The 15,571-nt window shown below is 52.0% G+C and overlaps 1 protein-coding gene across 3 annotated transcripts in view; it reads left to right on the top strand.

The window, feature by feature from the left end:
• The window catches only part of TEDC2 (tubulin epsilon and delta complex 2), a 32,498-nt gene extending 20,640 nt beyond the window's left edge, over positions 1-11,858 (top strand). The window contains exons 1-10 of one of the 3 annotated variants that reach the window (XM_077316740.1): positions 3,956-4,368; positions 4,661-4,759; positions 5,320-5,375; positions 5,950-6,562; positions 7,554-7,607; positions 8,333-8,417; positions 9,078-9,186; positions 9,912-10,025; positions 10,891-11,111; positions 11,565-11,858. In XM_077316740.1, the coding sequence (XP_077172855.1) occupies positions 4,343-4,368; positions 4,661-4,759; positions 5,320-5,375; positions 5,950-6,562; positions 7,554-7,607; positions 8,333-8,417; positions 9,078-9,186; positions 9,912-10,025; positions 10,891-11,111; positions 11,565-11,726 (1,539 nt within the window). In that variant the 5' untranslated portion in view covers positions 3,956-4,342 and the 3' untranslated portion in view covers positions 11,727-11,858. Of the gene's footprint in view, positions 1-3,955; positions 4,369-4,660; positions 4,760-5,319; positions 5,376-5,949; positions 6,563-7,553; positions 7,608-8,332; positions 8,418-9,077; positions 9,187-9,911; positions 10,026-10,890; positions 11,112-11,564 lie in introns of those variants that run through there. The other 2 variants (XM_077316739.1, XM_077316741.1) reach the window with 2 other exon arrangements.
• The last annotated feature ends 3,713 nt before the right edge of the window (positions 11,859-15,571 follow it).

Consider the following 15,571-nt stretch of genomic DNA (forward strand, 5'->3'; position numbering starts at 1 on the left):
CGTCCCCTGATCTTTTCCGTTCTTCCACGCGCTGCCGTCTTATGTGGACAAACAAATAATCTGTGTTGTCTCATCCCATCGCCCGCTTGTCACTTTGAGCGTGCCTTTTAGGATTTGTACTAAGCCCCGGGAGCCCGAATTTTATCAATGAGTGGCATGGAGAAATTAAAACTGTTGCCATGGACTCTGCGTTGCTTAGCATCCAGTTCAGCAGCTCTTGATCTTTCGCAACCCAAATTTTGACGGGAAGCGCTTTGACGGACTTCATCCGAGCGACTCCGGAGGATGTAATCCGACGATCTAGGCTTCTGCCACAGAAAGGGCTAAAGGCGTGGAATGGGAGCTCTGTTGTTATTCTCGAGAGCATATTTCAGTCCGCCGAGCCTGCTGTTGCTGGTGGCTGCTTGCAGGGCGAACGCGGCCCAAGTGGAAGCAAGGTTTCCACGAGCTTTCGTGGGAGACCACAAGGGCCTCAAGAGAGACCATGGGGCATGGGATAGATTCACGTGGGTGGCCGAGTTGGTTTGAAGCAGAAGAAGATCAAAGTCTGAGTCCCGTGGCACCTTAAAAACTTGGTGGGTCTTAAAGGTGCCGCTGGACTGATCCTGCGTAGAGCAGGGGGCTGGACTAGATGGCCTGTATGGCCCCTTCCAACTCTAAGATTCTATGATTCTATGATCCTGCGTAGAGCAGGGGGCTGGACTAGATGGCCTGTATGGCCCCTTCCAACTCTATGATTCTATGATCCTATGACTCAGACAGGGTGGTGTAGGGGTTGAGAGAGCTGAACTAGGAGCGGAGAGTTTAGGGTGGGGACCCCTGCGTTGGCTCCTCTTATCACTTAATTATTATGGATGGAGGAAAAGTAGGTTGTGGAGGGAAATATTTGTTGGTGCAGAAAATAAACGAGCATAAATAATCTATTCCACTTAATGTATCTGGTAAGGCTTGGAGGAGGAGCATGGTCTCATGGCTTAAGTGCCACTCAGTGCTTGACACAAATAATACAAACAAGAAACCAACAGGGTAGGGAGAATATGCCTCAGGGCTGCCAGTTTCTTTGACTTCTGCCTACAGTCCAGAAGGCTTTGAGAAATCAATCTAATTTGCCGTGACCTTTCTTCTTCTCAGCTGCACGTCTGTTAAGCTGCTTCACACCCAGTCAGGCTCTTGGTCCCTTGTATCTCACCAGCAGTTCTCTAAGGTCTCAGACAGGTGAAGTTCCTTCTCAGCTCCGCGGTCCTTTACCTGGAGACCAACCTTTGCACATTGACCCACGTCCCCTCCTGTTGCAATGGATGCTGAAGGTGTAGGGAGATCTCTGACATCCCACCTAGTTTCAGTAAGACATCGCATCGTTGAAGGATTTCATCATTAAATGGCAAGTCTGGAAATTGACAGCTTTTTGGATCGCAGTTGATAGGAACCAAGGCCTGGGGCATTTGGAACGCCAAAGGAATTCTCTTCCTCATCTAACGGGCTCCCTCGACCTTATTTTTACAGCTCTTCAAACGGTATTTGGGGGAAGTGCTGGTTCCGCTTCAGTTTAAGGGCGTGAATCTGTTCCCAGGCAGATCTCCCAGCAAAGAGCAGCCTTAAGTGTCGCTAATAGAAATGCATAAATGTCAAAGGCATCCAGGTGCGGCTGATAGCAATCTGATCTCATCCCTAATTGGCATTCACAAAGCAGCGGCCTGGCCTTGCACAGGAGAAGTCGGTCCTCTGCTGGACTCCCTTAGAATTGCTACCCAGCTAGCGGCTTGAGCGGCAGTCGGATCGCTGCATCTTTGTCATGCATCTTGGGATATTTCCTAATTTTTAATGCATAAGCCCCGACCCCCGCTTTAAGGAATCTTGTTTTCCCACCACTGAAAACAGATGAACCCATTCGATTCTAAGAGGATGCTCTTAACAGAGCCGTTTATATGCTCTTAACAGAGCCGTTCACAATGCTTTTTTGGCCACAATGCTTTTTTGGGGAGCTCTTCCCAGGTTCCAGGGCCTCCTGCAGTGGGCTGGCCGCTTACACAATGCGTGAGGCTAAAAAAGGTCAATGTGTGAGGCTAAAAAAGGTCAAAGCTAAGAGTGAACTAACGCTACTTGCCATACCTTGTCTTGTACATACGCCAGACATTTTTAGAACATTTGACCAAGAGGTGCCGGAGATCAAACCAGGGACCCCCCAGTCTAAAGCACACAAGAGTTGCCACTGAGCCAACAGCTGTCCCTCCCTCATCACCGTAACTCCTTACCCCTTACTTGGGCAGGTGGCAGCTCCCCAAAGCCTTGCATTTGCTTTTAAGGTTGGGCATTATTACGCTCTCTTTCTGCTTGTCCTAGCAATTGAGGAAACCTTGAAACGAGTGCTAAATTGATGGAGCAGTCAGTTAAGGCTTTTGAGGTCTGAAGTGTAAGGTTTACAAAATCATGCAGGAAAAGAAAGAAAAGCAGATTTCTCTCTTTCTCACAATACCTGGTGGGCATTCCAGGACATTAATGAGCAGGAGGCTTGGAGCTGATAAAAGGAAGTTCTGCTTGACCCAAAAAGGAACGAATACTTGGGATTCACTGAGGTAGGGGCTGGCCCCACTGGTGGACCTCCTGACGTCCCCTGGGTTGTGGCCACTTTGTGACACAGGGGGTTGGACTGGATGGGCCATGGGCCTGATCCCACAGCTCTTCTCTCCTGTTCATGAATGCCAGGGGCTGCAAAAAGCCAGCCTCTCACAGATGCAGCTCCTGGATTCGTAGAGAATGCCTGTCATTGTTGTTGTTTGGGATCACGGAAGTTGTGTTGTTTAGAACCACGGTTGGATTGTTGCCGTTGGAATTGACAGTGTTGTATGTTGATTCATGCCATGTATCCCCTGCGGTGATATTGTATGTAAACCGCCCTGAGCTATATGGAAGAGTGGCATAGAAATCAAATAAACAAACAAAGAAATAAATAAATGTGGGCTCGAACTTGCTGTACAACAGAATGAACATGTAAAAATTCCCCATATGGATCACATCTCTTGCAGCTCTGCTCCTTTCCCTTTTTAAAGCAGTATTTTATTTGTAAGGAGAGAACTCTCTCTCTCTCTCTCTCTCTCTCTCTCTCTCTCTCTCTCTGTGATAATTATCTGTAATGGGAAACTGTGATGACTTATGGCCACATGCAATGAAACTAGTCCGTCAAGGTATGGAAACTCCCTCCCACAAAACAGAAATAGCCAAGCAGGGCAGCAAACTCCTCACGCCCTCTCTCTGCTCTACAGGTTTCCCGTTTGAAACATGGAGAAGTTTGCTTGCTTGCTTGTTCATATTTACATTTGTATGCCGCCCTCTCTGGCGACTCAGGCGGATCACATCGGATCTCAAAAAACATACAGCATCAAGTGAGACTCAGGAGGGCGGCATATAAACATACAAACAATTAATAACAAATGCACCATTAAATGCACCCTATGTATAAACATAATTAAATAAATACATAAATTAAACATGCAGCATAAATCAAACAATTCAATTCCAAGCCACAGAATTGAAATTTGGGGTTAAAATCACGCAAGAGTCACCTCCTCCTCGCCACAAAAAATTGAAAACTTATAAGCTCTTGGGGGATTTGTGGCAGAAGCCACACCCCCCCCCCGCAGTCTTGACGTGGTACAGTCCACTGCGCCTGAAACTTCCGCCTGCCAACCGTTGCTAGCGCCTGTTTGCCGTTGCTAAAAGAGGTCCTAGCAGGGCAAAATTCCCCAACTACAAAAAAGCGGCCGTGGGTGGAAATATTAGCAAAAAGAGACGTGGGAGAAAAACATTGATTGCAGAGAGGATTTGGGGCGAGGAGGACCCCTCCGGTTGGAAGGATTTGGGTCGTGGCGGAATGTTTTGCAACACCCCTGGCAGGACCTCGAGAGCGCGGCCCGGACGAGTGCTAGAGAGGCGGTCGCCAGCGGGGATCATAGAGATGGGGAGTGAGGGAGCGGCTGCTTTTTTCTGCGGCCTTTAGAAACTCAGAGCCATGATTCCCTCCGTACAACAATCTATTCAAAATATCAGTTAAAAACACATACCTGCAAATATGTTTGGTCTATGGCAAAATTGGAGGCGCTCTGGCCGCTGTCGTCTCTATGGTCGTCCGCCTCTCTCCCCCCCCCTCCCCCCGGCCGCTATACTTTATATAGGACGGAGGAATGAGTGGAAAACAGTTCGGTTTTGAACCGGAAGTGTTGGTGAGGATTGTTCCCACCCAGTTTCTGCGGGCTGCAGTGGCTGCTGCTCCCTGGAGAAGTTTTTATTAAATAGTAATTTTCTGGATTTTTGTTTTTTGGTGGGTTGGTTTGCTTTGCAGTTCCTCATGTTGCCCGCTGACAGTGCACGCAGGTGAGTGCTGCAGAAGCAGGCTGGGTGGAACTGAGCCCAGTATTGGTTTGTAATGGGGAAGATTCTTAAATGAAATAAGGCTGCTTCTTGGTTAAGGAGAGTAGTTTTGCAACCATGCTGTATTTGGTAGCAACACCAGGTTCAGTTGGCTTTCAGGCCAACCCTCCCGAAACTGTTGAATCCAGCGTAAAAGGACTATCTGAACAGCATCCATTGGACGAGTCAGGAGCAAGAGGCTGGGTCTTGCAGCGTGATGAATATGAAGCTCTGATTATCCTTGTGCCATTTGCAGGTTGGTTTCCCTGCTCACTGAGGCCTTGGAAGAATGTGCAGAGAAGCAGGCGCAGCTGCAGCAGGGACTTGCGCAGTGCCGTGCAGTTCTTGGAAATTGGTAAGCTGTGAGGAGGAAAAATAAGGGCTTGGAAGGTTTGCAGCTCGTGGGTGGAAGTGAATACACACACCCCAAGAAAGTGAAAATAGGGGTGGTCAAACTGCAGTTCTCCAGAGCAGCGGTCCCCAACCTTTCTGAGGTCAGGGACTGCCTCCAGGGGTTAGGGGACAGCCGATGTTCTGGGTGCCGCGCGTGCGCACGCACAGTTGCCGCGCATGCGCGTTTTCGCCACCAGATTTCACCGGGGAGGGGCTGTGGCTTAGTGCAGAGCACCTGATAGGCAGACAGGAGGTCCTAGATTTGATCCCTGGCAGCTCTAGTTACAAGGATCAGGTAGTGCATGATGTGAAAGACCTCCACCTGGGACCCTGGAGGGCCTCTGCCAGTCTGAGTACACAACACTGTGGACCAGTGGCCCATTTCACCCATTTCTTGAGTTCCTTCTCCATTATGACACAGTGGCGTATAGCTTTTCAGATTGTCCTGCCCAAGGTGAGGCTGCCCCGTAATTCCTCTGAAAGTTACCGGATGCACATTGGGTTTTGTTTTCTCTCTTCTAGGAACTCCCGAGCTCCTGATAGCCCCTCTGTCCAGGAATGCACCGGTGACCAGCAAGGTAAATGGAAACTTAATTCTTGACCAGTGGCCTTCAGCCTGGGATGCCCCTACCTTGGCATAGCTTGAGGGAGAAGCTTCGTCATGTAATACCATTGCCGTATAGCATTAGTCGCAAATAATCCGTCAGCTTTATCTGTGCATTATTGAAAAGACAGCAGGGTGACCTTGCCTTGGCCTGGCTATCCCAGTTGTGTTGGATTTTGGAAGCTAAGCAGGGTCTGCCCTGGTTCATATTTGGAAGGGGAACCCTCAAGGAACACCAACCATCTCTGAATGTCCCTTGTCTTGAAAGCTCTAGCAGGAGTGGCCAAACTGTGACATTCCAGATGTCCAAGGACCACAATTCCCATGCGCCCCTGTCCAAAGACTACAATTCCCATGAGCCCCTGTGCAAAGACTACAATTCCCATGAGCCCCTGCCAGCATTGTAGTCCATGGGTATCTGGAGAGCCACAGGTTTGTGGCCACCCCTGCTCTATGGGGTCAGCTGTGAGTTGACCGCAAAAAAAAAAAATAAAGTCCCTAAAAAAAACTTGAGGTTAGGATGATATTGATCCTGATGATCTTTTCAGGAAAGGAGCCCTCAGCGGAGGAGGTTAAGGAACTGGAGCTGCTTAACAAAGCCCTGGAGAAGGCGTTAAAAATCCAAACGAAATTCCTGAGCCCAGTCCCTCCGCGCGAGGCGGAAGATGGTACCGAAGCGTCGGAGAAGAAACCCATGGCCCACGTTGCGGTCAGACAGCAGGGGTCGAATGGCAAGGAGAGCGCCTCTCGGGCAATCAGAATGACCGTGGTCAGCCCTAAGCCCGCATCTCCCCGTAAGCCCTCCGCGTACGCACTGAAAGCCCCCTACCGGACTGACCCAGGCGTGAAAAGGCCACGGGGGAAAACGCCAGCCAGGCTGAGTTGCAAGGGGGCCACGAAGAAGGCCCTGCAAGGGGCTGCTTCCGCAAAAGCCAAGGTGCCTACAAAAATAACCAAAGTGGAATGCAGAAAGATCTCTGGGGCAGAACATCCCAGAATGCCTCCTGGCAAGGCTGATGACCCCCAGGATGCTGAGCAAGGGTCTTCGCTCTGGACCTCTACCAGCAGAGGGGACATTGCAAGCATTGGACCCCCCGGCCTTGGTGCCCAGCAGTGCCTTTTGAGAGAAAGCACCCAGGCGTCCACACTCCAGGAAAAGGGGTAGGTTCCCACGGGTTTTTTCCTCCCTTTTCCCATTTGATAAATGTCGATATTTTCCCATTCACAAGCTGGAAGCAAATTCTGGTTCCTTCTCATTTGGCCACCGTGGTCACCATCGTAGCCCCGCCGCGTGCTCCCAAAGGGTTGTAGTTAGGGTCGGACTGGAGCTCCTGGTTGGAATTCCTGCCTAGACACAGAAGTTAGGGTAACTGTGGGCCAGTCATACAGCCTCGGCTGGACCCAATTGGCAGGCTTCTTGTCTTGTGGTAATAAAACGGAAGCATATTGGAAGCCACTTTGAAGCCTACCTGCAGAGCAAAGTGACGATTTGTGTGTTCTGGCTGTCAAACTGAAGCCAACATGGGGTAGTAGTTAAGGAGCAGCCTTCTCTAATCTGGAGAGCCAGGTTTGGTTCCCGGCTCCCCCACATGCCGCCAGCTGGGGGGCCTTGGGCAGGTCACAGTCCTGATAGGGCTGTTCTCACAGCGCTAACCTGTCAGAGCGCTCTCAGCCCCACCCACCTCACAGGGTGTCTGTTGTGGGGAGAGGAAAGGGAAGGCGACTGTCAGCCGCTTTGAGACTCCTTCTGGTAGTCCAAAGCAGAGTATAAAAACAAACTCTTCTTCTAGAGCTACATTCTGGTGGCCAGTCTGGGGTGTGCGCGCAGGAGTCTTCTGGCTCAGCGGCAGGCAGAAGGTCCCCGGTTCTGGCCTCCACATCTCCAGTGGAAATGGAAACGGACTTTTTGTTCCCTCGGGCCCCAAAGAACTGATGCCTTTTGGAGCTTAGAATGCCAGCCATTCATGTGGCGTTCCCTTTGTTCTAATTCAGTGCGTGGGTGGGGGAGGGGGGATTGAGGGATTGGACGTGATCATGCCTGCCTAGCAAGAAGGATTTTCAAATTCAGGCTAAGTGTGGAAAACCTCTTTCCAAACGCCTGTCTCTCTGTGCAGGCTGCCCATTAACACAAGCCATTAACCCTTTCCTGCAGGTGTTTGTTGAAACTACCCCTTCCGTACAGAAAAGCCTCTTCCAAACTCGCCAGGTAAGCTTACGAGAGCGGCTGAGTCCAGCCTTCTTCCTAGTGGATGGGAAAAGGGTGGAGGAAGAAATCTCTAGTGGTTATTTACAGAGGGATTCTGCCCTAAAAGCTTGAGTCCAGAGGCACCTTCAGAACCAACAAAGTTTTGTTATGGTTATAAGCTTTCGTGTGCATGCAGCAATGGCCTGGACAGCTGCCTTGCACACCTGGAAACATGATTTGCATTCCTGGGTTGACACCTGGCATCTAAACTTGGTGGGGGAGCAATTGGCAGGCATATCCTGAGCACTGCTTAGAAATGTTGAGCTGGGGGTTACCGAAGGGTCATCTAGTCCAACCCCCTTCCCAGTGCAGGAAATTCACAGCTACCCCCTCTCCCTCAATGCCCCTGCTAGATGCCCAGGGGAAGGCAAAAGATAGCTTGGAACAGCCTAGAGGAAAATTTATTATTTTAATTATACCTTCTTGTCTCCCCACTGGGTATTGAAAGCGACTTATGTCGTTCTCCAGTGCATTTTACCCTCCAAACAACCCTGTGAGGTAGGACAAGGTTGCCCAACGATCACTCATCAAAGTGTAAATGAAATCAGTAAGGGCCTGTCCTCCCAAGCCCTGATCGCCATTGCCTTCTTCTGAACCTTTTCCCATTTTTTCTGCGCCGCCAAGAAATCTGCGCTCGGTGCGAGGGCGCTTCCCTCCCCCCTGACCTTTTTCTCTTCCATGCTCAGGCTGTGGGAAGAGGGCCGCCTTTGCCAGACGAGCCCGGAGGCCGCCGCTGAACGGGATCGGTTTGTGGAGAAGCTGCAAGCCACTGTATCCTTTAGGACAAAGAGAAACACAACTGGAGGTGTGAGAAAATGAAAGAAAACCCCCGTTCAGTTACATAGAACTGGGCATGTGGATAGAGCTTCCAGAGTGGTTCTGTTTCTATTATTTTGTGAATAATCTCTCTTGGAGAATCGTGGGTTCTTTTCTCCCCAGGAGGAGTAATAGGGCAATGCAGCCTGTAACACGACTGTGAAAAGACTCCCACAAATTCAAATTAAGGCCCCTAGAAACTGAAACCTCTTTTGGGGCATATGCCAGAGGTCCCCAATGGTTATGAGCCTGTGGGACACATTGGGAATCCCGACACTGCCTGTTGGTGCAGGGACAAGATGGCTGCCCAGAAATGGTTAGCCATAGCTTAACTTCCTTGCATTGTGTTGGCAGCTGCATCTAAGGCCAAGCTATTCACATTTGAACTTGCAACAGGCCAACTGGCTGAGGTGTGAAACTTTGAAGCCCAGCTGAATTCAGCCCACTCAGATGGAGAGGCTGCCCTTTACGTGGCCTCCGCAAAGGACGCACCGCTTGCGGAAATGGAGGCGTTGAGCACGGCTCAGAGTCAGCAAATGGAGAGGGCCGGCACCCTGCAAGCGACCTCGTTTCTCAGTCCCCGCCAGCCGTCTTTTTCCTTAAGCTCACGGCCAGTTCTGTTCGCCTTCTCCTCCCTTCAGCCTGGTCGGAGTGGAAAAGGAACTGATCTCTCTGCGCGGCGTCTACTCCCTCCTGCGCCAGGGCGTGGAAAGCGAGGCGCCAGGTGAGAAGTGCATTGTGGGTAGGTGGAAAGGATGCCCCCTTCACCGGCTTCTTTTGGCACGGAACAAAATTTGAGACCAGTGGTCCTTTTAAAGCTGCCCACAGAAGCTTACACTTTGAATCAAACCTTCTTGGCCTTAAAGATTACACTGGATTCAGATTTTGTTCTGCTCCTTCAGGGCAACATGGCCACCCGCCGGAATCCTCCTTTTGCTTAGTTGGTGAACGTAGCTGCTGCTTTCACAATCCAGGACGGGAGGCCTGCGTGGGTTTGTGATCCAGGGCCTCTCTGCGCATCCTGTGCCAGCAAACCCTGAATGTACACTGGACGTGGACTTTACAGTCAGGTCCATCTTTCTGATCATCCTGCATCGCTGCACATCCAAACACTTGTGCATTCCATGTTCAGGCACATACTTATCGAAGTAATGCGCAGTAGCTTTTGGAGCATTCTTGGGCACACACGACACAATCCTTTTTGTGTGTGTGTGTGTGGTTCTTCAAGCCTAAGAGCTGGGGGAGGCTAGACTTGTGATTCTCACAAAACTTGGGCCATGAGGGCCATTGGCTTGGCTTGGTACGTGGCACCTCCTCATGCAGGAATGGGGGATGTGGATGGGAAGGACACGGTTGGTAGAACACACATGGAGGCTTTTGGAGGAAGCGTGGGAGCTCCGTGGGAGCTTCTGGGTGGCCTCAGTTCTTCCTTTGCTGCTTCTCTCGTAGCCTCTCTGGGGGAGAACCCGAATTGGGAGCGGGAGTATGAAAGTCTTCTGGCTTTGGAGGGAATCCAGCCTGCGATCTCCGAGTGCCTGGACAAGCTGCACCAGCTGCAGGGAGGTGAGGCTTGCACTTGTTCGACGTGGGGGGGGGGCAGGAAGGGCGGGGGAGAAGCACTCCATACTCCCGGTCAGCCGGCATTGACGTGTCCGAGGATTCTCTCTCAGAAGAACAAGATGGGTGAGGAATTCTAGAATGGGCAGAGCCGCAGTTTGGCCACCCCTGTTCTAGAATGTAGCATTTTTGTCATGTCAGGCTGCCTGGTGGTTCCAGCAAAAGAGAAACGGATCAGCGTAACTTCAGCTGTGGCCGATGGGCCAGGTTGTGTGCAACTGTTTGCTTCAGGGGAGCATCTTTCAAAATTAAATTCACTTTGAGCCCCAGAACTACACACCGAACATCAGGGGGAGGTTGAGCTTGTGGAACTTGGTTGAGGTGTCTTGGAATGAGAACTGGAGTAAGCACATTATTTAAAGTTTTTTTTTGCAGGGAAGCTGCTTCAGTCTCTGCTCCCAATACTTTTATTTTAAGTGATTTTTCTCCTGAAGGAACTCAAGATGCCAGTGCGACATAGCGGTTAAGAATGGCTGCCTCTAATCTAGAGAACTAAGTTTGATTCCGCACTCCTCCACATGCCACCAGCATCTGGGCGAACTTGGGCCAGTCACGGTTCTGTTAGAGCTGTTCTCCCAGAGCAGTTCTGTCAGAGCTTCCTCAGCCCCATTCACCTTGCAGAATGTTTGTCACGAGGAGAGGGAAATTGCAAGCCACTGTGAGACTCAGTCCTGCGAGGTATAAAAGCCAGCTTTCCTTCTACCTAGTTCAGAGCGTGTGCATTTGCTGTTTTTTTGACATTTCCTTGAGTTCCCACCCGTTTTTAATCTCCTGCGCTTGCCTAAGGATTGTGCTTCTGTCCTCTCGGCAGCCGTGGAGTCCCATGTGCGGTTTCTCCCAGCGGATGCCACTCGCCGTGAAGGGCACGCCTCTCCCATGGAGAGCCCCTTTCTCCCACGGCCCAGACAGTGTGGGGCAGAGAAGGTGGGGCCCCTGCCCCCGCTCTGTTACTCCAGCCTGGAGGAGCTGCAGCAGATGGAAGCCCTGAGGCTGCAGGTGGCCTTCCTGAGCCAGCAGATCGCCATGCAGCAGGTAAACCCAGCAAGGGGGGCGGGTGGGCAGCGGGGAGTTTGCCCCTTGGCAGGTCTCCACCCCACAGAAGACCAGCTACAAATATTTGCTCAGATATTTCCTTTTCCTTCTCGAAGGGTCCCATTTGGCCGATCACAGACACACCCACACAAACACAGCCCTGGTCCAGAGCAGCACGGCTGGCCCATTGGGGCTGGTGGGCGTCTGGGGGACTTGGGCCGCTGTGTAGAGGCCCTGGCCTTCTTCAGGAGTCTCTCCTCCAATTACTAACCAGGGCTGACCCTGCTTAGCTTCCAAGATCGGACAAGGGGGGGGGGTGGTTGGCTACTGCATCCCAGCCAGGGCTTGGCCTCTGACTCTGTTTTAGTCCATGGCTTCCCACGGCTGCTTCTTCAGCCGCAGGGGCCTTCTCCTTCTCTAGCACTTCGTCACCTCTGCTTTCTTTCTGTCCAGGCCCTGGAAGAGGAGCTCCTCCCCCTTCTGGAACCGGGATCTGCTCCACAAGACTCCCGAGCTTCCTTGTACCGTGCCATCTACACGCTGTTGTGCGAGGGGGGCCAGCGCTTCCCGGCCCTTGTCAGCGAGGAGGGCCTCTGCGACGGCCTCGATCCCTGACCCGTGGGCACCCCCAGTGACGGACTCTGGCTGCGAGCCAAGCTTGCGCCTTCACGCTCCCCTGTGAACGAACGGCTTTCTGTTACGCCGAAGGATACCTTTCCTGTACGTCCACCAAATAAAATTATACCTCGCCCAGCTCTTTTGCTGTCCTCCTGCCTCTTCCAGAGCCTCTCAAACTGGCTCTAAAGCACCCGCACACCCTCCTCCCATTGAAGGGTGTGGCATAGTGGTTAAGAACGGCGGCTTCTAATCTGGCGAGCCGGGTTTGATTCCCCGCTCCTCTTCCACATGCAGCCAGCTGGGTGACCTTGGGCTAGTCACAGCACTGATAAAGCTGTTCTGACTGAGCAGGAATCTCAGGGCTCTCTCAGCCTCACCCACCTCACAGGGTGTCTCTTGTGGGGAGAGGAAAGGGAAGGCGATTGTAAGCCGCTTTGAGACTCCTTCGGGCATTGAAAAGCGGGGTATAAAAAGCAACTCTTCTGAAGAAGAAGAACCAGACCTAGGCTCCCAAGAACTGGGTAAACTGCCCTTGATGCGTCAACATCCGCGTGCTCCAAACGCACCCTCGAAGCCAAGGAGGGAGTGTAAAAATGAAATCTCTGGCTCAGGAATCGGTCGAGCTCTGGCTGTAAGCACAGTGTCATGGCTGGAGTCCTTGAGGCTTAAAGCTACCCCAGGACTGAATCTAAATCCTGGCTCTTAAGGTTTCTCCCCCACCCACACTGGCTGGCTGTTCCAGCAGACTAGCCCTACTCCAGAGAAAGCCCACGGCCTAGCTGACAGCATCCGGGCGACCCTAACCGAGGTGACGCCCATCAAAGGAACGGCTGCTGCGATTCAGCGCCCTGTCCAAATTTCCGGCTCACGCTTGAACGCTTGTCCAAGCTTAAAAAATAATTAATGTTATTCCAGTTTTTCTTTTAAAAAGGGACTAAAGAAAGGTCACGCTTTGTAGAGGTGTGATTCACGTCGCTTGATTTCCTTTTTGGCTCCCTTGCAGTCACAAAGCCTTTTGCAGCCCTGCAGCATCTGCTCCGCCGCGGGGCAGTGACAGAAAGCCTGATTAGAGCACGGCCGTTCCCAGCGAGGACCGTGGCTCTGTGCTGGGCTGGGGCCTGATGAGGCCAAGAGGCTTGAAGCGGGTCACCTGTTCTCCCGGCTATTATTTTTACATGCAACCTGCGGGAAGTGGAAAAGTGACGGTAGCAGCAGCGGTCGCAGAAAATTTCCCAGGGAGTGAAGTTCAAGGCCGGCAGCAGATCTATTTGAAGCCGGAGGCCGCTGACTTCAGCGGGTGTCTGACATTTCAGTTCCCAGACTGAACCTCAAATCAAACGCGCCCTGTCCTTTTCTTTGGAGAGCCGGTTGCTCTTTACCCAGGTCACCCGCAAGACACGGTAGCAGCCATGCTTCTGAACTTTTCCGTGGCAGAAAGAGGGCTCGTGAAGGCCTGCCACTGTTTGACTGGGGGACTGAAGGTACGGCCGTGTCTCCAGTTCAGATTTTGCCTAGGCGATGGGCACGGCAAGGTTTGAATTCCCAAACTGAGTGGCACAGTCTTGAGCCCAGGGGTGGGATGGGGGGCTAGGGGGGCTGGAACCAGGTTAGGAAACACCTGGAGATTTAGGGATGGAGCCTCAGTGGGGCCCAAAATCCCCCCTCCAGAGCAGCCATTTTTCCAAGGGGAACAGAGCATTTTAGTCTGGGGAGCAGCTGTGACTCCAGGGGATCCCCAGGCCCCACCAGGAGGTTGGCATCCCTTGCCCAGTCACCATTCTCCTGCAGGATTCGCCCAGAGACACAAAGAGTGAAGGAAAAGGGGGGGGGGATTGGTTGGACAATATCCGCGTGACGTAAGCAGAGGGGCTCAAGCAATTCTTCCTGGGAACAGTTTCGACTCCGCAGTCTGTGAGTAGCAGGCAGTGAAGTGGCTGCCTTTCTGGCGGGGATTGGGGACAAGCCACCGTCTCGCCCTCTTCTTAACCTGCAGCTGAGGCTGCAGCCCAGCCAGCCTTTCTATGGCCACTGTGTTCCTCCCCCTGAACCTCTGGCAGGCGAGAGATTCCTTTGGGACCCTTTTCCTCGCTCCCTCCGTCCTCGGGCAACAGCTAGCAGAGGCCGGCTCTCTCTTGAGGGAAGCCTGTCTGCTGTTCCCCGTTTATCCCGTTCCAGACCTCATTCAAGATCTCCTGCGTTTGCCAGCTCAGAAAGCAGCCTTCTAAGAGCCGTCGTATAAACGCCAAGTGAAAATCTATAACCTTGTTAGAGTCTTCATGCTGTCAAGGAAGGCCTGGTGGGGAGAGTCCAGGATGCCCCTAGGAAGGAAAGATCCAGGCCATGCCCTGCAAGCTCCGTGGATTCGACCCAGCGTATTATTTTGGACGGCCAGCTTCACGCGGCCCCCTTGCAGTGAACTTTCCCCTTCCCAGTTTTTCTTTAGGGAATTGGCAAATGAAGAAGCACCGCTCGGATTTCAGCTAAACGGCCGTCCTGCTGAGACCACTCTGTGTGTGGCTGAGTTTTTATGGGCTGAATATCGAGGGAGATCCAAGGTAGTTTTTATTTCACTTTGTCCGGTTGCATCTGCCTCTCTCTGGTCTTCTGCCAATAAAGGAATCGTCATTATCCCGGGCAGATCTGCTCCCACGGTGTACGGCTGGCCGTTTCGGACCCCCGAGAATACCGACGCCGCATTTTCAAAGCGCTTCCATTTTAATCTCTTTTAACAGCGGCCGCCTGGGCTGTTTCCCTGAAGGCCAGGGAGTTTTTCCAAGTGACGGAAGGGCAGGGAAGCGTTCTGAATAAGTTAAATAAATAACCTCGGCGTTTGCTTCCTCGGGAAGGGCCTTCGGAGCTGATGGGCTTGTCTTCAGGGCATGCGGTTTCCGATGAAGGGGCACGGCCAGGAATTAAGGAAACTGCAATTAGGGAATTAATTGGGAGCTAGCAAGGCCACCTTCAAAGCGGCTTACAATTGCCTTCCCTTCCTCTCCCCATGAGTGACTCCCTGCGTGGTAGGTGGGGCTGAGAGAGCTCTGAAAAAACTGGGACTGGCCCAAGGTCACTCAGCAGGGTTCCCCACAACAGACACCCTGTGAGGTAGGTGGGTCTGAGAGCTTTAAGAGAACTGCTGTGAGAGAACAGCTCTAAGAGAACTGTGCGTGGCCCAAGGCCACCTACCAGGCTTCAGCTGTCTCAAAGTGGCTTCCAGTCCTCTTCCCTTCCTCTCCCCACAACAGACACCCTGTGAAGGAGGCGGGTCTTAAAGCTCTCTGCTTTAAGAGAACTGCTGTGAGAACATCTCTAAAAGAACTATGACTGGCCCAAGGCCACCCAGCAGGCTTCCGCCGTCTCAGAATGGCTGACAGTCCTTTTCCCTTGCTCTCCCCACAACAGACACCCTGTGAGGTAGGTGGGTCTGAGAGAGCTCTAGGAGAACTGTGAAAGAACAGCTCTAAAAGAGCTGTGACCGATGCAAGGTCGCCCAGCGGGCTGCATCTCAAGGAGTGGAGAATCAAACCAGGTTCTCCATATTAGAGCCTACTGCTCTTAACCACGACACCAAACAGGCTTCCGGTAGAGGAGGTTACTGACGAAAAATGGCTAAATGACCAGGATCCAGCATGAATCCCTGTGGGGAAACATGATTAAAACAGCCCTTTTCTATACACCTTTCGAGTTACTCGTGGGTTGCCTTTTTGTCGACCTTTTGACCACTGCTGGATTGGGGTTTCCCTGTAGGAAGAGATGCGGCCTTCTCTTCCACCTTCTCTGAGTTTGGAACGCGCCGTGCACCTTCCTGCCGCTGCGCGCTATTGGTCAGTTTCAGTTTAAACTGG

This window comes from Paroedura picta, chromosome 17 (assembly GCF_049243985.1).
Source record: "Paroedura picta isolate Pp20150507F chromosome 17, Ppicta_v3.0, whole genome shotgun sequence".
NCBI lineage: Eukaryota > Metazoa > Chordata > Lepidosauria > Squamata > Gekkonidae > Paroedura > Paroedura picta.